The sequence below is a fragment of the Myxocyprinus asiaticus genome, chromosome 20 (assembly GCF_019703515.2).
Source record: "Myxocyprinus asiaticus isolate MX2 ecotype Aquarium Trade chromosome 20, UBuf_Myxa_2, whole genome shotgun sequence".
NCBI lineage: Eukaryota > Metazoa > Chordata > Actinopteri > Cypriniformes > Catostomidae > Myxocyprinus > Myxocyprinus asiaticus.
In genome coordinates this window covers 22,787,390-22,812,027 of record NC_059363.1, presented here as the reverse complement: position 1 = coordinate 22,812,027, position 24,638 = coordinate 22,787,390, and the positions used below count along the sequence as shown (strand labels likewise).

Genomic DNA, 24,638 nt, shown 5'->3' with positions numbered 1-24,638 from the left:
CAGCAAAAGTCAGTATGGTAAAAAAAAAAAATAAAAAAAATGCTTTTCAATGCATTGAATATCAGTCGGGAAACTGTGTTTGACTGAAAAAATATTAGGTACGGGTTACGTAGGTCTCAGCTGTAGAGCAAGCAAGCGGAGCCAAAGGATGACTGTGGTAAAGATGAGTATCATGATTGCCATCTAGTGGATAAGTGCCATGATTGCATGTTTTGCCTCTCTTAAGAAAACATTTTCAACTCATAACTGGAGGTTATGGAGTCCCCTTCTGAGTAGAAAAAGGTTTGCCGGTCATTTATTAGACCACTGTTATTCTTTGGCAAGCATCTATTTGCCACGTTTTGTCTCCCACATCTATACACCATGTAAGCTAAGCAGCAACAGCAACCAGTCAGAAGGGACTGGTTATGATCAGAACATCTAAATAACAGACATCATACAGTACCAGTGCCTGAGTGGGTTTCATATTCAGCCCGGGGATATTATGTATACACACACACATACAGGGGTCTGATCATTGCTACAAAAAAATACAAAATGTTCAATTACTTGAAAATTCATGTCTTTTTGCCACATTTGGCATTCACTTAAATTTTCACTTTCTGACTTAAGACTTCATTGCATCAGCTGTAAAAATAAGTGAATATTAAAGGAACAGTTCACCCAAAAATGAAAATGTTCTCATCATTTAACCCTTATGCCATCCCAGATGTGTATGATTTTATTTCTTCTGCTAAACACAAATGAGTATTTTGAGAAGAATATCTCTGCTCTGTTGATCCTTTCAATGCAAGTGAATGACAAGCAGTGAGAAACAGATCAATATTTAAGTCCTTTTTAACCAAATCTCCACTTTTACTTTTCTAAGGGCTCTTCTCTCTTAAGAGTTATTTTTGGTGATTTACATTCTTTGTGCATATTGCCACCTACTGGGCAGGGAGGAGAATTTATAGTAAAAAAAAAAATAGTACTTAAATATTGATCTGTTTCTCACCCACACTTATCATATCGCTTCAGAAGACATGGATTTAACCACTGGATTACTTTTATGCTTCCTTTATATGCTTTTTGGACCTTCAAAGTTTCAGTCACCATTCACTTGCACTGAATGGACCAACAGAACTGAGATTTTCTTCTAAAAATCTTCATTTATGTTCTGCAGAAGAAAGAAAGTCATACACATCTGGGATGGCATGAGGGTGAGTAAATGATGAGAGAATTTTGTTTTTGGATGAATTTTCCTTTTAATGTCAAGTTTATTTTAAAGTCTACCTAGACAAATAATAACACTATAGAACTGTAACTGTACATACATATTTCAAGATGTACAGACTCACAATTCAAATTGTCAATGCTTTGTATTTTAGACAATTAGCAAAGCAACAGATCCAGTGAAAACGTGCAACAATTAAATGCCCAGGAAACAACGAAGGTTGAGTGATTGTACTACATTTTTACATGCCATTTAAGAAAAATGCCATTTACCAACAATAAAGAGTGAAAAAAGACAAAAATAAAAATACTTTTCTTTTACTTAGAATGTAAATTATATGGACAGTGGCAATATGGTTACTGTCTCTTTAAGAGGGATTTATCTCGTGATACAATATTGAAGGCACTCTGTGCAGTTTGTTTGGTTGAGTTTAATCTTTTCAGAGCTATAAAGTCTCATTATTTTCATACTGTGTCTTGCTGTTGCACCTGTATTGATTTACTTTAAGTATTCTTTTATTTTGTGACAATAAACAATATTGTTTTCATTCTGCAATGCTAATGAGGATTCCAGAGATTAACTGATTGAGATTGTGAGACTACAGTCAGTATTAAATTGTGATGATCTTGTAGGCTACCTGAAGCACGTTCATCCATTCAACTAATAGTATCTGTTCTCGCTGGATATTCCGTGATCCTTCCTGTGCTGTCAAGTGATGGCACATCAGCCAATGTGTCTCTCACAGCCCACTCTCTCATTTGTTTGGGTGTGAGGTATTAAAATAAGATAGAGACTGTGTCTGCTATAATACGGAACACAATTCTGATCCCTTAAATACCGGATGACACTGTTATGTGACACATGATGAAAGTTTATTATGTGGACCTGCCCCAATTGTTGACCAGCCCACCGGGAATTCTCCTGATCCGCCCGATAAGCCACTCCGGCCCTGTACAGTACTGTATAAGGCATCATCAGTTGATTCTGAGGCTAGTGCTGATATCAACAGAACAGCTGTTGAATATTTTGTGATAGGTCTACTATTTCAATAATCAAATAACAGACTATCTAAGCTATACTGTATACAAGTATTAGCTACTACAAAACATCATAGGCCTACTGTTTCTTAATTTGTAATTGGTGTTCACCTAGTGGGTTTGTGTTTGGATTACTGAGTTTGATTATTTATTGAAAATGTTATGTTTTATTTTCCCCTGTGCAGTTGTTGTGCTGCATTTAAGTAGTGCATCCCTAGTGGTCAGGACCTCAGTGGCATCTCAAAAAATATGTTTTGGTGTCCTTATTGCATTATTTTACATAGTTTAGCACTAATTAAATGACACCAATTAGTTATATGTGGCATTATTTTGTAATACCTCCATAAATAAATTAAACTGATGATGCTTGAAATCTGACAACAATATAAGGTGCAGTCATTTTTCATTCATTGTCTGCTAAAGCATTATTAAATTAGTGTGCTAGCAGTTGGCTATGTAGCTAGTTCAACTTGCTGGATTAGTTTCCATTCATTAGTTACTCATTACAACACGTGTAAGAGTGGGTGCAAATTATATATATACAGTATATACAAAAATTGCCTTGATGCAAATTGAAGGGTATCACTTATTCACATATGCTAGAGGCTTCAGGAACAAAGAAGCCAGTGCAACTCAACAACCCATGTGTCCATGTGAGTGCTGAATAATTTGGTAATATCTGCCAATTTAAATATTAAACAATGTAACTTGAGACTGGAATGAGATATATAAGATATAATGTATACTACTGCTACTGCTACTACTAATAATAAAATAATAATTTGACTATAATATTTTTTACAAAGTTTATTGCCTTGTTTTCTTTGTATTTTATTTTCTTTATATTTCTTTATTGCATTCTTTCTTATATCTAATCTTTCATTCTTTTTCTTTTTTTCCCACTGTTTTAATTTTCTTCTTAGCCTGTAACACAAGAACTCACTGAAAATCAGATCTTCTGAATGGGCCCAGAAAACATTGTCTTTAAGCTTTGTTTTTAATGCATGTATAAATAAATGATATTTAAAATAACTAAATGAAATAATAATGCAGATTATTAATATTGCAGTTACTTATAATTATGATAATTCGATTATTATTATTGTGCTCTACTTTCGTGATCTCATTTTTAGTTTATTTGTCCTTTGTTTCATGATCAAGAACATCTGATTTTATATTTCTAAAATTATTATTATTATTATTATTATTATTATTATATTCATTCCAATATACAGTATGGGCGAATGCCAATCGAAAGTGATCATCCCTATGCCCTACTCACTACGAAAGACAGAGCTCTTGAGGTGGGCACTCTGAAGGGAACATGGCATCACAGTTTAAATGTAGCCTTAACTAAAAGTATTCTGAAAGGGCCCTTTATGGGGGAAAAAAAAAAAAAAAAGTACTTTTTTACTTTTGTTTAGAACAACCTTTCGAGTGGCGAAGTGCCCTTCAAGGGTGCAAAAATGCTGTTTGGAAAACGCCCTATGTCTCAAATTTTCCCTCTCCCCGTCCACGTTTTGTGCAATACCATTGGTGCTACGTGAGGGCTGCTGGCTGATACATGGATCATGCATTCATTAGAAAGGCAGACATTGCGTTGAACTAGTCCGTAAGTTTCGAGGACCAGCTGATGTAGCTGCTTGTATACTTGCCTGGAGTTGCTTTGGTAGCAAATTTATCTCTTCTAGAGCAACTCTGTCTTGACGCCGTGGGGAAAACAGTCGCGTTCTTTATTATTTGCTGGATAAGTTTGTGAAAAATGTGTGATTTGAAGAGGAACTGACGTTAGCTCAAGCAGGTCAATCAGAAAGAGAGAGAGAGAGAGAGAGAGAGAGAGAGAGAGAAAGAAAGAGTGAGAGAGCTAACGCTAGAACAGCCGCTCTGCTAACATTGCAGCCTAATGTGCATTTATCTGCTTCCGTAGGCAATCTTTACTTATTTAAGCGTTGGTGCAGAAGATTATGTATTCGATGCACCTTCTCGAGTCATCATAGCTTTATTTGTCAGTTGGGAGAGTTTGCATCAGTGCAGGACGGTGTTTTTTTTTCTTTTTTTTCCTTTTTTTTTTTTGGTGTAAAAAGCTGAGTTAGCTTAGCTGTAGCGCGAGCAGCTTGCGAGACGAAGTTCCTCAGGCTCCCTTTGCGTTTCGCTTTCAAGATGCCTGCTATGTTAGAGAAGGGCACCACCGAGATGTCGGGTAAAAGAAGAGGCAGAACGTCTGTTAATAACCCGACCAAAAGTTTTACTTCAAACGGGAACAGTAACAATTCATGGGAGGAAGGAAGTTCGGGTTCCTCAAGTGATGACGAGCATGGTAAGTCATGGTGGTAGCCTCGGTCCTTCTTCACAAGTTCACACTCTTATGATGAATGTAATTAGTCAATTTAATTTGTACCCTATTTATTTTAAAGGTGCGGGAGGGATGCGAGTTGGATCGCAGTATCAGGCAGTTGTTCCCGAATATGATCCCGGTATGTGGAATTTTGTTTATGGAATCTTTATTGGCAGAATAGGGTTGAAGGCATAATAGCCTCAAACACTGTCCGTTGTTGGAATAGTTTGTCCAGTGCACTTCATCTTTAGCAAGAATACGGGGTTTTGATTCTTTCTCTTTGCCAATTTATGGAAAGTGGTCTGTTGGAGTTATGATGGATTAAGACGATCAAACAAAAACAAAAGATGGAAAAACGTACTGTTGTTTGAAACTTATCACGAGCACATCATCGTCCATGAGTGACTACATCTGTCAAGAGCAGAGCAGACACAACTATTTTTAAAATGAGTAATCCTTAAAATGAATTCAAATTTCATCATATAGTAAATGTAATTCTTCTTTATCTAATTGTTTGAAATATTTGTTTTCATGGATTCATTAATTCACCGTAGTAAAAAGCTTTGTAGTGGAGTATTGCCATTAGTAGTAAATTGTATTCCATGACTAGGTTTAATTTGCATACAGAGAATTTCCCCTAACAGAGTGTTTGAAACCAAAATAGATAAGCCTGCTCTTTTCTAATCCACTTATGTCTCTTTTTTTTTCATCAGAAATAGCAAAGGCAAGCCATGAGAGAGAGAATCTGGGTATGCTGGTGTGGATTCCAAATCAGAGCATATCAGAGGCCAAATGTGAGTCAATTATAAGGATTTTAATGATCAATCTAAACAATAAATCAGCATTAACTATCACTTGATAGTAAATATTGGCATTCCATGTTATTTTACAGCATTACACTGTTTCTGATTTTTATTTTTATTTTTTTTATTTTTTTCCACTTTAATTTAAATATTGGCTTAAATCAGTTGCACAGTAGCGTTTTGGAAGAAAATAAGAAATGATAATTTAACATTATATATTTTTCACACAGTCTAAAAAGAAATGTCTAATAAATGTAAAATGGCTATCCTTCAAGGATTTGTAGCATTAAACATTTGATTGAATTTTGAATATCTGTTGAAGGTTGTTTTGTTTTTGTGCCATTTTTATTACAGTGGATGAGTATATTGCAATAGCCAAAGAAAAACATGGGTACAATATGGAGCAGGTAAAATCATTTAAAAATCATTGGGGCTTAAAGTAAAAATGTCATGTGGTGTAAAGCCCCGTTCACACCGCGGGTGGCATGTCGCTAGACTTTGTGATCTGTGTCGCTGGTGGGTGTTCCTACTGCTGCCGCCGCTCTACCGTTGTTGGTGGACTGCACATCTGGCCACAGTAGCGTTTGAAATGCTGTTTACAGATAATACTGCCGATAAAACTAAGATATCATAATAATTTGACAAAGAATCAGCCTCTAAAAATGCACATTCTGCAGGGGAGAGCGTGTTATATAACCTGCTGCAGTGCTTAATGCATCATATCATTAAACAAGACAAACATTATATCAATATATGAATCAAACTTGCTCAGAATGCCGACACGGTTTTCCACGCATCATTTTATTAGGCTATAACTATGTATGTGGTTAAAGACAAATTATATAGAACAGTGAAATTGCTCACAGAAACTTTTAACTTTTCCGTCTTGCCTGCACTCGAGTCAACTCCAGTATCTCACACTCACCCTGCCTGGAGACAGATGACGTAAGCTCCTCTGTTTTCACTCTCATTGGTAGTCGCTCACGAATGTTGCTCGTCATTTGCGTAAAGTTGAAATTTTCTCAACTTGTCACTCCCTATGGCAATCTCTGTCGCCAACGGTCGCGACAGCTCGTGTTGCCGGAAGTCGCTGTGCTCTCACTGAAAATAAATGGGATGTTGTCGCCGCCTTGCGCGATGACGCTGGCGGTGTGAACAGGGATTAACAGCTTGGAGACAGTAAATAAATTTCCTCTTAAAGCTGAAATTCTTGAAATAAGTAATATTGGCATTAATAGTGCAGAATAATCTTTTAATATTTCTTAAAAAATAAAAAAGATCAGTGAAACAACTGTGGTTTAATATGTTTAATACTTGAATAAGTTTTGTCCACCAAAACAAGGTCATGTGGTGTAACCAACATGTAGTTTGCCATTTTATTGTTTATGTTGACCAAAACCACAAAACAGAGGAACACTAGACTCTCAAGAGTGGGGGAAAAATCTGATTTTTTTTACATTTTTATGAAAAGGCACATTTTGTTCAGGCCATGTGGTGCAACCCTGAGAAAACTACTTGATATTCTTGACTCAGAAAATTCATGATAATTGTAAAAAATATATATATTTTTTTACCTTAACCTTTTTTTTTTTTTTTAAATTAATGATTGCAGTTGTGCATGCTCATGTGTTCAAGGTGCAATTTGATGGTTACACTACATAAGTCATTAAATAAATTTTTATAGAAAATGCTATAAATGCTTTTCAAAAATGTATGAAAACAAATTGGTCCCAAAGATTATTTTTCTGCAAACTTGACACTTGTATTTTAAACTAGATTTATATATATATATATATATATATATATATATATATATATTTATTTTTTAACTTAAAGAAAATTATTTGTCAATGACCCATTTGTCATAGATTTTTGAGGCCAATGTTGAAGGAATAGTTCATCCAAAAATGATTTTCTCATAATTTAATTAATAATTTTCTTTATTTATCACACATTATACATTTTGCACATATACGGTGAAATTCTTCTTTTTTTTTTTCACATATCCCAGCCATGCTGGGGTCAGAGTGCAGGGTCAGCCATGATACGGCGCCCCTGGAGCAGATAGGGTTAAGGGCCTTGCTCAAGGGCCCAACAGTGGCATCTTGGCGGTGCTGGGGCTTGAACCCCCGACCTTCTGATCAGTAACCCAGAGCCTTAACCGCTGAGCTACCACTGCCCCTGATTTACTCCCACTCATGCCATCCCAGATGTGTATGACTTTCATTTTTCTGAAGAATATTTCAGCTCTTTAGGTCAGTTCAATGCAAGTGAATGGTGACCAGAACTTTGAAGCCCCCAAAAAGCAGATCAAGTCAGCATAAAAATAATCCATTAAACTCCCAATTGTTAAATCAATGTCTTTTGAAGTGATCCAGTTGGTTTTGGGTGAGAACAGACCAAAATGTTACTCCTTTTTCACTGTACATCTTGGCAGCAGTCTGCTTGGCGATCATGATTTCAAGCTCGATTACACTTCCTTTAGCGCCATCTAGCGCTCTGCAAATGTCAACCACTAGGAAGTGTAATCAATCTTGAAATCATGATTGCCAAGGAGACTGCAGTGGCAAGATGTATAGTGAACAAGGAGTTACATTTTGGTCTGTTCTCACCCAGAACCATCTGGATCACTTTACAAGACATTGATTAAACCATTGGAGTCTTATGGAGTACTTTTATGCTGACTTGATCTGCTTTTTGGAACTTCAAAGGCCTGGCCACCATTCACTTGCATTGAATGGACCTACGGAACTGAGGTATTCTTCTAAAAACATTAGTTTGTGTTCTGCAGAAGAAAGTAAGTCATACACAACTGGGATGACATGAGGGTGAGCAAATGATAAGAGAATTTTTATTTTTGGGTGAACTTTTCCTGTTCATCTGTATTGTTTTAACTTAAAAGGATAACATTTTTGTCAATAATTTTGAATTTCATCACTTCATCATTATTTGCCTGTCACCTGTAGTTAGCATTTCATAACATCAAAACATAACTTATTATTTTAGGGCTAACATTTCGAATCTACTTAGAAATTCTAGGGCAATTCTAGTTAAACTTTTTTTGTTTCCTGTGTTAAACAGGCATTGGGCATGCTGTTTTGGCACAAACACAATATTGAAAAGTCTTTGGCAGATCTTCCCAACTTCACCCCTTTTCCAGATGAGTGGACAGTGGAAGACAGGGTGCTGTTTGAACAGGGTTTCAGCTTTCACGGAAAGACGTTTCACCGAATCCAGCAGATGGTGAGTAAGATGGCAAAAAACACTTTCACCATTACTGCAAAACATGCATTAGAGAGAATCAGTCTTCACATATTAAAGTTACAACCAATCACAAGGAGCCTCAGGTATTCAGCTTGTTTAGGACAGTCACTTGTGCATATGAAAACCAAATGGGTTCCTTCAAGTCCTGAATTTCTAAATTAAAATGCATTGGCTGAACTACAATTGAATCAGTGTTGGCTTTGATCATGAACAATGATCTTCATTTTGGTATATCGGATGTTTTCATTGCTTGTTTGTTTGATTTGTGAACTGTTTCCATTATATCAGCTACCAGACAAGTCTATTGCAAGCCTGGTTAGATTCTATTACTCGTGGAAGAAAACGCGCAGCAAAACGAGTGTGATGGACCGTCACGCCCGCAAACAAAAGAGAGACAGAGAGGAGAGGTTAGCCTTTGGCATGAATATGCTGATTGGATGTTTGTTACTGCAAACTTTTAGTGCTTTTTCTTTGGTTTTTAAGAATCTTGATCAAAGATGATTTGTGCTGTCATGAATGCTAACATGATCTATTTTTAGAATAATTTGTCATTGGTGAAAAGGAAATATCAGATATCAGACAGACTTTTTCATCCTTTTTTTCGCCTCTAGTGATAATGAAGCAGAAGAAAACAATTGCAATTCCCCAAGGGATACTGAAATTGAGCCAAATAAGGAAGAGAAGAAAGAGGTAATATACACTGACACGTTTCCTCTTTCTGTGCATTATTGCCCTAATTTTCCAGCAGCAGATTGTCAGTTTTGCAATCACATATTTAGATGAAGGATTAGTCACTGTTGTAAATAGAAACTATGAGGACAATCTGAAGACACATGAAAGAAATTGCGTGACTCACCCACTTGGTAGCGCTATACCAAAGACTTCTCTAAAAATAGCTCTAACTATGGAACTGTTGGTTTGATAGACTTGAAATTTTGCATGCCTTGTCTTTGTCCAAGGTGCCATTAAGTTCTATGAGGACAGTTGCATGTTGAAAAACATGCAGCCATCGACCAGTTTGTCATGGCAATAACAGGGAAATGTAAAAATATGGGCCTAGTTTACCCAAAAACTTATAACTCCTAAACAAAACCTCTGATTTTCATCAAATTAGAATGCTTACATGAGATATGATTCTGAAGAAGCATGCAATATTTGCTGGAGATTGGATAATAGGTGGAGCAATAACAGTCAGGAACATTAAAATTACTACATCTCTATGTAATGCTGCTGAAAATTATATTTCTTTATCTCTATTTTAGGTGCTTGCAGGCTATCTGAATAATGCTTAATATTTTGTAACACATTCATTTAAAGGCCCTATGCAGCTTGATCCCCGATAATTGCTGCTTGCAGCTATATTTTTTTATATTGTTTTTTTTTTTTTTTTAGGGAACATCTGGAGTTGAAAAGCAAGAATCAAAACCAGCAGTTGTGCAGAAGGTACAATACTTCTTCAAATTCCCTACTAGTCTCTTGTCTTGTTAAAGATGGTGTGTGTAACTGGATTTTAAAATATTTGCTCCTATCCCAGTTTAATATGCTGAGACAAGTATAAGCCATCCACATACGTAGGTTGATTTCCTCAGTGTAAACACTGGCCCTGTGGCGCTATCAAAACATTTGCGCTGTTTGTTTGAGCATCCCAACCAGCATGATACAGCAACATTTGCTCAACCAATGGCATTGTTTTGGGTGGAATTGTTTGTTTTTCAGACCAATGGCAGGTGTGGGGAGTGTCCAAGAAACCTGCTTAAAACAGTCATAATTTTTGCAATTCTATTTTTGATGCTAGTGGCGCAGAAATTACACACTTCACCTAATGTGATATTCATTTACTATACTGCATATATATTAGGGGTGTAAATTGGCAGTTTCATCTCGATACAATCTTACATCGATTCTCTTAGCCAGTGATCCGATGTTTGCCGATACCTCAAAGTGTGCAACGATGTGATTTGTTTTGATATAATTCAGAGGCCTGCAATCAATATGAAATGATATCATGTGCCTATTTTTTATAATAATATAGAAATAAAGTCACACATGTGATCATCAATGTTCATCAATATTCAAACCTAACAACAGCCAGTTTCGATTGAAGTTACTTACTGCAGTCAAAATAAATGCACAGACATAATTTTAGAAGTATTACATTATTGTGATATTTTTATTTACATATTGTTTCACAAAGAGTAGCCTATGCACTGCAGTGGTAGAGACGGGGTTCCATTCTTCTAGTTATCTTTCATGAGTCTTGTTCATCGTTAGATCATATTTGGCCTCATAGCCGTCACGGCGATTGCACTTTGGAAATTAAAAACAGCTGTTTGCGATCAGAGTTTGTGCGATTGCGTCACGAAAAGTTCAAATATACCAACAGCAGCTGTGGGGTGAATGGGTCTAAAATTACAATGATGGTGATCCATGAAATCTCATAAATCATGTCAAAAATTGAGTTTATCCTGATCAATCAATATATTCCCAACCCTGGTGGGAATTTAAAGAATTCCAAACCTAAAAACATCTTTCGGAAACTGAGTGTTTCAACCCCACAAACAACTTCAGCGAAGTGCCCATAGACCCGATGGAAGAAAGGTGCCATCCATTGTTCCTGGCAGGCTACTCTGCCTTGCAGGCTACATTTGATTAGGGTGGGGGTGGGATTTGTGTATCTGCTGCCTGCCAGGAACAAACCGTGGCACCTTTGTACAGTGGGCACCCATAGAAAGCAGTCCTTTTCTGCACTGTCAAAAGAACCTGGGAGTGCTGGAGTGAAGCATTTTCTTTTATTCAGTAACTTCATCTGTGCTTTTTTGTTGGCTGCTACTGCTCAGAGTGCTAGGTTGCTGCATCGTCTGGCGCTTGCCTCGCACTTCTATAGAAATGCTTACAGACATGGCTGTCATGAGAGCGTCAAAATAACTGTTAATTCTAAAAATTACACTTGATTTTTACGCGTTGCATCAATGCATCGGATTGTTGGTTATACGGCTGTAACGGTACATGTAGCCACTCTGAACCAAATGGATACAGCGCCTTCGGTGCGGAACACGCAGTCACACGAATGATAACATATCTTAGCGTGCATGAAACCAATATTAAAACAATATAAAATGAACAACACACTGTTTAGAACTAAAATGAAAAAAGATTGCAGAGCAACACAGGACTGCACAGAACCAAAAACTTAAAAGAACAGAGCGCCAGACGGTACACTAGAAACTGCGGATCAGATAAATGCATTCGAAGTTTATACTAGTTAGCTCGCTATTTTTCCCAACTGTGATGAAACAAAACAAAATATAAATATGTCGGACTTAAGCCAGAGATTGAAGACACACTGCCATCTCTAAAATCTGTTGTTTGGAAGCATTTTGGTTGCCGTAAACTATAGTAATACTGTGCAACGAGTAGTGAACAGCACGAAGGCTGTGTCTCGGCTCTGTTTCACCGAAGTGTGAAATGTCTCAGAAAGCACATCTAACATTATGACTCATTTGCGGCGACATCATCCACATGTGTCTCTTGAGCTTACGGGAGCAAATCATAAACAGCCTGTGCAAGTTAGTCTCGCCACAGCGTTCAAGCAGCCTCTCGCTGCAAGCTCAGACAGAGCTAAAAAGATAACGAATGCCATAGGAGTATTTATTGCTGCAGATATGTGACAATACTCAGTTGTTGAGAACACAGAATTTAAGTGTCTGCTTAACATGCTTGATCCCCAGTATAAGGTTCCTACAAGAACGCATTTCAGCAATCCTGTAGTGCCTGCTCTATATAAACAAGCATGCGCTGTAATTGTCCAGCAGGGGACAATGCTAACAGATCTGCCCTCTCCTCTGATAATGTGGATATTCTGATGTTCCTGAAAAAAAAAAAAAAAAAAAAAAACTTGAAAATTGAGTAAGTACAAGTGGTGAGCTGAAAGGCAAAATACACAGAAATATGCACTGCTAATGTCTTAATTTTGTTACAATTATTATAATTGCACTTTTTTTTTTTTTTTTTACATTTGTTTGTATACAATGTGCATATAAGAGGCTCTTAAGTTTTGTATTGTAATTTTGTTGAAGAAATAATGCAGTCATGTATAAATGAGCATTCACAATAAGAATTGTTGCCCATCAGCCACTGTGTTTTCAAAATAAATAATTTAAAGAAAGATTCTTAGTTTTCCCTTCTGTACCGAAACCGTACCGTGACCCAAATCCGAGGTACGTACCGAACCGTGAATTTTGTGTACCATTACAGCCCTACTGATATACTGTATATGTGTCTATATCAGTAAAGGTCTTTAAAATCAAAGGTGCATTCAAATGGCAATGTATCAACAATGCAGTGTATGTTTCTACTTTTTTAGCCAGCAAACACTGCAGAAAAATCAATGCATATTAAAAAGGAAGCACAGGGACTTGCTGGGAGGAACCTACACAGGGCAAAGAAGAAACCTCCCAAAGGAATGCATTTAAACTCCAGTGATGTGACTGCAGTCTCCAGCAGCGGCCCAGCTGCAGTTAGCCTTCTGAGACAGCTAGATATGGAGCTCATCGGCATTAAACGACAGGTGAGAGTTTCGTTACCTCTCCACTTAAAGGTGCATTCTTTTTACACAAAGATATGAATAGCACTTTTTAGAAATCTGTTTAGGATGGTATACACACATTAGATGTCAGTAGCTCAATATAAGACAACAGACCTTATTCATGCTAGCGCCATCTTTGATTTTTAATGGGAATGACAATGCAGCTGTGAGGGATAGACTTAACATCTCTTCAATGGCTCAAACGGTATAAAGCTGTATAAAGCTCCTAGATCACATCTGGTTTTCACACAACTCATGTTGTCTGGAGTTCTTTGTAAACTGAATGTTCTTGGACAGATACAATTGAAATCTGAAGTCTACATACACCTTAGCCAAATACATTTAAACTCAGTTTTTAACAATTCCTGACATTTAATCGTAGAAAACTTTCCCTGTCTTAGGTCAGTTAGGATCACTACTTTTTTTTTTTTTTAAGAATGTGCAATGTCAGAATAATAGTAGAGAAAATTATTTATTTCAGCTTTTATTTCTTTCATCACATTCCCAGTGGGTCAGAAGTTTACATATACTTTGTTAGTATTTGGTAGTATTGCATTTGAATTGTTTAACTTGGGTCAAACGTTTTGGGTAGACTTCCACAAGCTTCTCACAATAAGTTGCTGGAATTTTGGCCCATTCCTGCAGACTGAACTGGTGTAACTGAGTCAGTTTTGTAGGCCTCGCACATGCTTTTTCAGTTCTGCCTATACATTTTATAGCGGACTGAGGTCAGAGCTTTGTGATGGGCACTCCAATACCTTGACTTTGTTGTCTTTAAGCCATTTTGCCAGAACTTGGAGGTATGGTTGGGGTCATTGTCCATTTGGAAGACCCATTTGCGACTGAGCTTTAACTTCCTGGCTGATGTCTTGAGATGTTGCTTCATTATATCCACATCATTTTCCTTCCTCATGATGCCATCTATTTTGTGAAGTGCACCAGTCCCTCCTGTAGTAAAGCACCCCCACAACATGATGCTGCCACCCCCATGCTTCACGGTTGGGATGGTGTTCTTCGGCTTGCAAGCCTCACCCTTTTTCATCCAAACATAACGATGGTCATTATGGCTAAACAGTTCAATTTGTTTCATCAGACCAGAGTACATTTATCCAAAAAGTAAGATCTTTGTCCCCATGTGCACTTGCAAACTGTAGTCTGGCTTTTTTATGGCGGTTTTGGAGCAGTGGCTTCTTCCTTGCTGAGCAACCTTTCAGGTTATGTCAATATAGGACTCGTTTTACTATGGAAATAGATACTTGTCTACCTGTTTCCTCCAGCATCTTCATAAGGTCCTTTTGCTGTTGTTCTGGGAATGATTTGCACTTTTTGCACCAAACTACGTTCATGGGAGACAGAATGCATCTCCTTCCTGAGCGGTATGATGGCTGCGTGGTCACATGGTGTTTATACTTGCGTACTATTGTTTGTACAGATGAACGTGGTTCCTTCAGGCATTTGGAAATTGCTCCCAAGGATGAACCAGACTTGTGGAGGTCCACAATTTCTTTTCTGAGGTCTTGGCTAATTTCTTTTGATTTTCCCATGATGTCAAGCAAAGAGGCACTGAGTTTGAAGGTAGTGAAATCTGTGGAGTGGTTAAAAAATGTTTTAATGACTTCAACCTAATTGTATGTAAACATCTGACTTCAACTGTACATGCGGCTCGGTCAGTAAGCAGCTTTTTTATACATCGATGCTTGTGTACATGAACATGACATCTTAGTACAACTTTGCTATTTTTTATTCTTTGTTTATTTCCTGATATTCTTGAGTTGCAATGTTTGTTTCCATAACTTTCCATCGCGGCCTGCAGCGGAATTGCGCTGCAGTAGTGGGGTTATCCCTTTTATTCCAAACTCCGGTATTCCCCCAATGTATTTGAGCGCATATGTGGTTATGAGAGACAGTAGTCAATATTTAAAATTGGTGTCTAAATTTGTGTAGTTTATGGTGTGTGTTCCCCCCTCACTGTACTCCCAGAAATGTTGAGTTCTTTCCACTGTGTTGATTTGTTATGATGCAAGGCTACATCCAGTGACGGACTTTATCTGATCTGTTCCACACACGTGCACTCTTCAAAAACCTATCAATACGCTACTTATCCGTTAACATGGTCAAAGGGGTGATTGAGCGAGTCGCCCCTGATTGGTGCTGCCATGTTTACGTCACATGACAGTCTGTGTCATGCAAACGACAGAGTAGTTACTAATAAAAACAATAATCATTTCTTGTTTACTTTTATAGTGCTTTTCGCCAGTGCTCAAACATAAAAGTACATGTTAACAATAAAAGCAAACCAAACAATATAACAAACACAATAAACAGTACATACTGCAGACAACAAAGGAACCTGAGTCAACAGTATTGTGTACTAGTGTGTGATCCACCAGACAGTCCAAACAGAATGAGTGCAAGTGGAAAGACAAAAGGTCCCTGCTGGAGTCATGAAACAAACTGCTACTACCTGCAGCTATCATGCCACAGATAATGGATAAATGGCACAATATCAAGTGCCGAGTGCAAACACATGACAGTCACAACCGCCAGAGAGCATGCAAGTCGGGACAGTCCTGTCACAGTCCAGTGTGCAAGAGCGCATAAACATTTGCTTGGATTTAATCCATGAATGTCCATTATATGGATGTGTATAGGATGAGATGGAGAAAAACACAGACTAAAAGTAACAAAACAGAGGATAAACATCTTCGGTGTGAAGCAGCAGCATTTAGTAAACAAACTTTGTGCATTCATGGTGGTAGGTGTCAGCATAAAGTCAAAAAACATTGATATTATTGGGATGAATAAGAGCCAGCTAAAAACTTAATGAGTGCACCTTTTAACCTCACTTTCATCTTAGTGTGTTACGTTTGAGACATTGGGAAGAGCTAGATGTAAATCTAACAACAGCAAAGTAATTAAGTCTAAAACTGCAAATTTTGGAAATCATGTAGATAATTCTAACCTCTTTTACAGATTCAGAGCATCAAACAGTACAATAGCTCCCTGAGAGACAAGCTGGAAACAGGCGTAGATGAGTTTAGGCCATCTGAGGTAACAATATTTACTGAATTCTCAGAATTCTTAATGGACAGATAAAGACGGCCATCTTTACTATTTTTATGTGTTTTTCTCAGGCTATTCAGAAATTTAATACACGCTGGACCACAGAAGAGCAGCTGCTTGCAGTACAAGGTAATTTTAACCAAATTTCTCAAAATAGATGTGGGGCTTACTTAAAGGTGAAGTGTGTAATTTTTTTCAGTGTTAAAATACGTGGGGAAGTGTTCGGGAAAACATTATCACTTTTGCAATTCAATATGGTGACTCTAGTGGTGTAGAAATTAGGTATGTCCTATTTTAAAGGGATAGTTCACCAAAAAATGAAAATTCTCATTTACTCACCCTCATGCCATCCCAGATATGGATGACTTTTTCAGCAGAACACAAAGATTTTTAGAAGAGTATCTCAGCTTTGTAGGTCCTTTTTAATGCAAGTAAATGTTGATGAGACTTTTGTAGCTCCAAAAATCACATAAAGGAAACCTAGAAATAATCCACAAGACTCTGGGGTCTGAGAGAAGTTTTGACATGCCTTGACATTTGTGCTTTTTTCAGTTGCTTAAAAACATATTAATGGCTAAAGTCTGATAACACTGTATTCAGCACAAACTGGGCTACAATAATATGTGAGTAATATGTATGTACATGTTTGTATTTTTGAAAAAATAATGTTTATGTGTGGTTTTTGAAAAAACAAAAATTTTAAGTCACTGAAATAAGGCCATATAACACATACTAAACATTTATTCACAAGACTTTTGAGGACTGGATCTTGTAGCCTAGAATTTTTGCTACACAAATGATGTGAAAACCATCCTGATCACTCATTCATACAAAACAATATAGTCATTTAATTTTTGTAAGACACTTTTAGTGTTAGAAAGGCTATATACGAGGAGGCATGGATATTCATGAATATTGATGTGATTCACACCTGAGGAGACAAAGACTCCTCCCCTGAGAGAGAATGAATGTTTGTAGCTTATTCACAAAATCAAGTTTAAGAGAAACAGATCAAAATCAAAATGCCTTTTTTTACTCTAAATCTCCACTTTCACACTTTAAACACTTCTTTCAAAAAAACTATTAAACACTTCTTGCAAAAATGATGGCCCAATTAATGCAGAGCACATCTTTTTGCTTAATAATATAATATTCTTTAGCATGCTTAATTTTGAGGTGTTAAAACAGATTGCTTGTATTACTCAGTTTCACTTAAAGCCCTGCCCTCTAATAGATAAGCTCACACTGTGCACATAGATTTACATATCACAATATACACGATATAGAAAAATCTATCGATTGACACTTTTTATCGTCGCCACAAGATATCGTCATATCGCCAAGCACTACAATTTACAGAAACTTTGTTACACTGCTCTGAATCCTAGTCTCATTCTGGACAATTCTCTGTTCCCTCTCTTAGCCATAAGGAAGTATGGGCAGGATTTCCAAGCCATTTCTGATGTGATCGGCAACAAGTCTGTGGTTCAAGTAAAAAACTTCTTTGTGAATTACCGTCGACGTTTCAACCTGGACGAGGTGCTGCAGGAGTGGGAGGCTGAGCACGGTGTTGAGGGAAGAGAGGAAGAAAAGATTGAGGTGTCTTCGGAGGAGGGGAACACCCCTGGGTCTGCAGAAAATCAGACAGAGGTCAGTAGCTATGTGCTTCCCACAGTTTCCCATCAGCACTTCTAGTTAATGGGCTGTTACTCCTTTTTCACTGAAATGATGCAGGAGACAATGCTCAGGTCAGTGAATCTGTGAACCTCTGATAGAACCAGCTCACTTTTTCACTGACTTGAGAGCCAAACAATGAAGCAACTTGACCATTTTACATAACCTGCCTACAAACAAACAGCACTTCAGGGTCTTACTCCAAGTTTTGGGAACTTTTAGCATACAAAGTTATTTAATTCATTGTCTTAACCCTTGTGCGTCAATTTAAAAAAGTTACTCGGAGGTCCTTAGAGGACAAAAATGTCTGTGTCAAAAAACTGCCATAATAATATTATATATTAATATTATTTTCCACTTTCAGGGAGTTAATTTGTATTTTTTTTTTACCAACATCAGTCCTGATCATAAATCCCAAATATTTAATCATTTTCAGGATTTTAACCCTTTAAATGCCCATTTGTTTACATTTATTCCACTGTTTTTTACACACACACATTTCTCAATACACACATACAAAACACACTGACACCCATACCAACACACCCACACAATTTCAGCTGCATCATTTATTCATTGGCATGCAGTGCTCTATAATACAGCAAACAGAAAATGGGGAAAAAAGCATTTACTTGCTCCATAGGCTAAACATGAAAAAAATGGCACCATCTGGTGGAAAATATAATATGTTTTTATTTTGAAGCCAGGGCTCGAATGAAAGCAGTTTCAATGGGGACATTTTTGTCTTTAAGGTTCTGAGTGTAACTATTTTGTGTACACAGTGTATTATAGATGTATTATAGGAACTATAATGTACATATTTCCCAAATATGGACAAAATTATTGAAAAAACAAAAATGAAAAAGACAAAAATGTCACACAAGAGTTAATGCTATCATAAGCTGGATTTGATCTAATGCCAGAAGTTATTATTATAAGTAATTATTGTAGTTATGTAGTTACAAAGAAAATTAATATTGAGCAGTTAACGCACAAGGTGTCTCTGAAAAAGATAATTTTGTTTCAGATGGACAAAGGAAATAAAGTGTCAGTAATAGCTGTGCAGTGGTACAAAAATAATATTTAGTTAATAACATTATAAATTACCACATTATATTCGTCTTAAAATCGGTGATCGGCAATATTTTAATATAAGTGCTCCGTCTCGGGTTAAATAATCTCTGGTTTAACTCAATGTAACGTGCGCTCCTGTCACTCAAACATGCGTGTTATCAATCTCTCATCAGTCACTCATTCCAGCACTATTTTGTGGGAACCCCATTTTAAATCAGATATACTGTGCATGTATGTCAGAATACCACTAATGTGTATGTGTGGATTGTACAGCCTTTTTTATGTTCTGGTCAGTGTTGTTTATAATGGTGTGCCGTTAAATCACCAAGGCAAGAGACACTAAGGGTTTTCTTAGGGTTTTCCACAGTCAAATTCAAATGAGTTTCACGTCTTGCGCCACGTTTCTCACAGCGCTGTTTATAATGATTTGCACTGCGTGGGTGAGACTGCTCTGCGCTGCTCTGTTCATTGAGCTGGCTGATAATTGATCCGAGTATTGGCCAGTACTGTTAAGTTCTGTTTTTCTCATACGAAACAGAAAACAGATGTGTCAAAGAGAGTTGGCAAACTGTAGTCCCACCGGTGTGACCTCAGAGAAAAAAAACAAAAAACTTGAATCTCACCGGTGGGGAAAAATGATTGCAAGATGCGACCATTTAGTCGCAGTCTGGAGCCCTATATTTCTACTACCTTTGCCAAAGAAGTTATCAGAGTAAGAGACTTTCAGCTAGAAGAGGTATTATGTCGGGTCTCCTGCTTCTCTGTTGTGTATGTGTACGCACTCGTGAACAGCCTTTGATGGGCTGCTATACGATGACATCACTGTGAATACGTGCGTGTATATGGTGGAATCCCTTTCGCTTTGTACAGGTGTCCCGTTTGACTGCACGCAGTATAAGCACACAACTGACTGGTGCTGTCAAGTCTTACATTACATTATGGATATTAATGAACCATATGAAATGTCAATAGATAATAGCGGCGCTCTTAATTCAGCAGCAGTGCACTGAATGCATATAGGGGAAACACTGCAATGTCAGTGGAGCTCATGTCATCCGTCTCCTGTGAGATATAAGCATTGAGTGCAGGCAAGACAGAGAAGTTTCTTTGAGTGTTTTCACTGTTCTATATGATTTGTCTGAAACCATGTACATGGATTTAATAAAAATGATGAGTGGAAGGGGGCCTGGGTAGCTCAGTGGTAAAATACGCTGGCTACCACCCCTGCAGTTCGCTAGTTCGAATACCAGGGCATGCTGAGTGACTCCAGCCAGGTCTCCTAAGCAACCAAATTGGCCCGGTTGCTAGGGAGGGTAGAGTCACATGGGGTAACCTCCTCATGGTCGCTATAATGTGGTTCGTTCTTGGTTGGGCGCGTGGTGAGTTGAGCGTGGATGCCGCGGAGCCTCCACACGCGCTCCGTGGCAACGCGCTCAACCAGCCACGTGATAAGATGCGCGGGTTGATGGTCTCAGATGCGGAAGCAACTGGGATTCATCCTCCGCCACCCGGATTGAGGCAAATCACTACGCGACCACAAGGACTTAAAAAGCACACTGGGAACTGGGCATTCCAAATTGGGTGAAAAAGGGGAAAAATCCACAAAAAAAAAAAAAAGAAACTGTCAGAAAAGCTAATTTTAAAAATTGCAGAATGTAATATTTTGGGGACAAAAAAAACAATTCTTTGTCAAATTAGAATGACGTTTTAGAAATAGCTGGCAGTCTAAATGAGTTTGATTTCATACATTTGATAGATGGTTTATCTGGTCAATAATTTAATGTACTAGTTCAGGGGTTTTCAAAGTCTTGGACAGTAAGCCCGCCCTCTGAGAAAATTTACAAGACCACACCCCCCTTAGATCCCCCACCCCCCATACAATAATGTTATATAGGCCTTTACAATAGTAAATAATAAATAACATAGCCTATGCTAAAGCCTATGTTCTGGCCACTTATTTGAAGATATTTCAGGCATTGTCCTCTAGTGTAATATTAACAAACTGTATCATATTTCGGGGCCTGGGTAGCTCAGCGAGTATTGACGCTGACTACCATCCCAGGAGTCGCGAGTTCGAATCCAGGGTGTGCTGAGTGACTCCAGCCAGGTTTCCTAAGCAACCAAATTGGCCCGGTTGCTGGGGAGGGTAGAGTCACATGGGGTAACCTCCTTGTGGTCACGATTAGTGGTTCTCGCTCTCAGTGGGACGCGTGGTAAGTTGTACGTGAATCACGGAGAGTAGCATGAGCCTCCACATGCTGTGAGTCTCTGCGGTGTCATGCACAACGAGCCACGTGATAAGATGCGCAGATTGACGGTTTCAGAAGCATAGGCAACTGAGACTTGTCCTCCGCCACCCGGATTGAGGTGAGTAATCTTGCCACCACGAGGACCTACTAAATGGTGGGAATTGGGCATTCCAAATTAAAATTAAATGTAATTTTTTTTAATTTTTTTATCATATTTCAGATATTGGAGCAATTCACCAATGATGATCAATAACCTTTAATTCAGTCTAACAATGCGTTATACATTGATGCGTGATTAACGACTATAAATATTTCTATTAATAATATGAAACCATATTTTGCATTATTATTATTATTAAAAATACGGTTTGTCCTCATGACAATGGGATTACTTAATTGTTTTAGCCTATATCTGTGATAAACTCGCATCACATGTGCCAAACTCCATCCAATTTTGAAACTGCACTGGTCTCAAACACATGAAGACATGTCGACCCTATATAAAGTTGAACTCGTTATAATGGATCTGTCGTGATTTTGTTTAGGATTTTCTGCATCCTAGACACTTACATCGTCCACTTACATCGTCAGCAAGCATCACAATAGCCTAGCATGCTTACAATACAAATTTAACCATGTATTATGCTGCATTTCTCACAAAAAGATTTTGCTGGCCAAATGGTGAGTTTGATTCTTTTCTCCCTTGATATAACACGTCTACAGAGGCAGAATATTTTTTATGAATGAACAAAGGCTTCAAAATAGATTTGCGAGTCCATATGACATGCACAAGCACTCTCTGAGCGAGAGCAGGGAGATTTCATAGAGCAGCGTATATTTGAGAGCACGCGTCCAGTTTTTAACGTGCGAGCAGAGCGATTTGCGCTCGCGCAACAGGTACGTGGATGCACTCTCGGATGATATGCATGCGTTCACGACATTAACAGTATTATAACGGCATAGAGCTACAGTGTATTAAACTGGACTATGGTCAGTAAAGCCAATCATTTTCGTTTATCCCCACAATAATTTTTTATAGTATTTATATATGTTTTGATTTCACTTTCACTTAGTGAATTTATCATCAATCTCCGCACCTCCCCTGACATGCACTGGCTCCCCCTGGGGAGGTGCGCCTCCCAGTTTGAAAACCGTGGTAGGAGTTTATATAAAACCAAGGTAGAATATTCATTTTTAGCGACAAGAAAACAAATTCCTTGTCGAATTTGAATTAAATCTTAGTTGTACCGGCAAAATGTCTCATTTGTGATCTGATTTTCTAAAGATAAGGCCAGACAGGCAGTCCACCAGTAAAGTTAGAGCGACATCAGTAGGAATGCCACCTCACAGTACAGAGATAGCAACATTAAACAATAAAGTCGCTGCATGTATGATAAGGGTTTATGTTAAGGATTTTTTTTCAAGCACCTGTTTTTTTTTGTTAGTCTTAGCTGCCTCTCTTTGAATAATCATCATAAATATTTTGTTCAGGAACCAACGACAATGGAAACACAGAACCCTTCAGCTTCCTGACTTCTCAACCACTGGTCAGATGAGGTCAATTCAGAAGATACTGCAGCTGTTCATAAGGGGCATTAAGGCTTAAGTGTAGCCTCTTCTTAATGGACATTCTTCTTCCCACCAAATCCCACCACCCAGCTGAACCCAGGACTCAAACAGATGCTACCGCATGGGAGCGCAAACTCAAAGGAACCAGGACTATCTTCCTTGTTTATTGCCACTGCCAACAGAAGTAGAGTCCATGTCTTGTCTCTACCGGTCTGGTGCTCCAACAATCATGTTTAGTTAGCCTTCTCCACATAGGGTAAATTAAACTTATAGTCTGTCAAATGGGAGAAAGACAGTCTCCCATCCAAACATAATTGGTTATTGAATTGTGCTCTTGAAATATTTGTCGTAAGGAGCTATTTCATAGTGTTTCTCAATGTCACTGACCATCTCTCTTTTTCTTTTTATATTCATAGGACCCTGACTTGGTCCTAGTCAAACGTGCCTTCCAGTTACCTTTTTGTTACTGTAGTATCTTCTAGTTATATGATTTGTTTTTTTAAGTAGAACTTTTGGGAGGTTTAGCGATCTCTGGTTGGATTATGTTAAGATATTTATTTGTGTAAATTATGAGAACTGCACTGTATCAATACACATAAAATGCCAGTGTAGATTAAATTCAAAATTGTTTTAATGTAAATTTTAATATTAATCTTAAGAATGAGAGTTTGCAGCTCTTATATATTATTCAAGTGAATTGGTCTAATATTCGGTCGGAATATACGTATGTTTAATCATGTTGAATTTTAATTGAAATTCACTGTCTCAAAATGTTTCTTGGCCGAGGCCTTTGACTAAGAATAGGAAAGTGTAGTTATGGAATGGGAATTGTATTTTAAGTATGTTTGTTCTTGCTTGGATTTTAAAGATATTATTTAAAACAGTCTTTATGCATGAACAGTTTCTTGACACAGCCTCAGTGCCAAGGTTATGCTTTTCACCCTCTTGGGGTTTCTAAACAAAAATATGAATTGCCATGCATAGTTATTATGAATTTCAAGATGTGGGAGCACATTACATTTTCTCTTATTTCACACTTGTAGATAATTTTATACATCTAAATTCAATATGGTGTTTGGAGGAAGAAAAAATGTACATGAGTTATGTTTTTAATTTGAAAATTATTTAAATAACATGCACATCTCACCTGTTTCTACCAACTTTCCCCCCTGTAATAACTGTACTGGTACCATACATGTGTGAACTTCTTTTAAGCTTATATGTGCTGATAATATGTAAATGGTTGAGGTCAGATTTTGTGTGTCTGCGTGTGGGTGTGATCTAATGTGGCCATAGACTTCTCCTGTATGTGTAATCAGTTTATCACACATTAGTCATAATAAACTTTAGGGATATATACAGTCCCATGCATTGTGTTACAATTTTTTAAAACACAGATTACATTTTGTTACATTTATTGAATTTACCATTGTCACATTTTAAATTAGAAGCTTGGTAAACTTTTGGTGACTACAGAATCCTTGTTTTGCAGTAGGTAATAAAGAAAATTAACAGACTATTTAGGGGATTTATTTAGTGTTGTGTGTTCAGACTAACAAGAACAGATGATGCTTGTAACATTGTGAGTTGTTGGAGAGGCATTGTCTCATTGCATTTACAGTGTCAGTTATTTTACTCTACGTCTGTTAATTACATTAAAATTTTTTGATGCCAAGGACCCCCACATATGATGATCCATGAGCAAGGCACATCCTTCCAAAAAAGTTTTTTTTTTTTTTCTTTTCTTTTCTTTTCCTTTTTTCTCCCAATTT

At 37.5% G+C, this 24,638-nt stretch overlaps 1 protein-coding gene across 1 annotated transcript; it reads left to right on the top strand.

The window, feature by feature from the left end:
• Positions 1-3,773: 3,773 nt before the first annotated feature.
• LOC127411437 (REST corepressor 1-like) lies at positions 3,774-24,235 on the top strand. Its single transcript, XM_051646998.1, has 13 exons — positions 3,774-4,567; positions 4,665-4,724; positions 5,299-5,379; positions 5,743-5,795; positions 8,470-8,631; positions 8,941-9,059; positions 9,264-9,342; positions 10,045-10,095; positions 13,016-13,219; positions 16,211-16,288; positions 16,372-16,429; positions 17,724-17,950; positions 22,789-24,235. The coding sequence occupies exons 1-13, from the start codon at positions 4,411-4,413 to the stop codon at positions 22,828-22,830; spliced, it is 1,371 nt and encodes a 456-aa protein (XP_051502958.1). The 5' UTR covers positions 3,774-4,410; the 3' UTR covers positions 22,831-24,235.
• Positions 24,236-24,638: the final 403 nt, after the last annotated feature.

Coding starts and splice junctions, on each gene's coding strand:
- LOC127411437 (XM_051646998.1), top strand. CDS start 4,411: ATGCCTGCTATGTTAGAGAAGGGCACCACCGAGATGTCGGGTAAAAGA. Junction 4,568..4,664: donor CTCAAGTGATGACGAGCATG/GTAAGTCATGGT, acceptor TTTATTTTAAAG/GTGCGGGAGGGATGCGAGTT. Junction 5,796..8,469: donor ATGGGTACAATATGGAGCAG/GTAAAATCATTT, acceptor TGTGTTAAACAG/GCATTGGGCATGCTGTTTTG.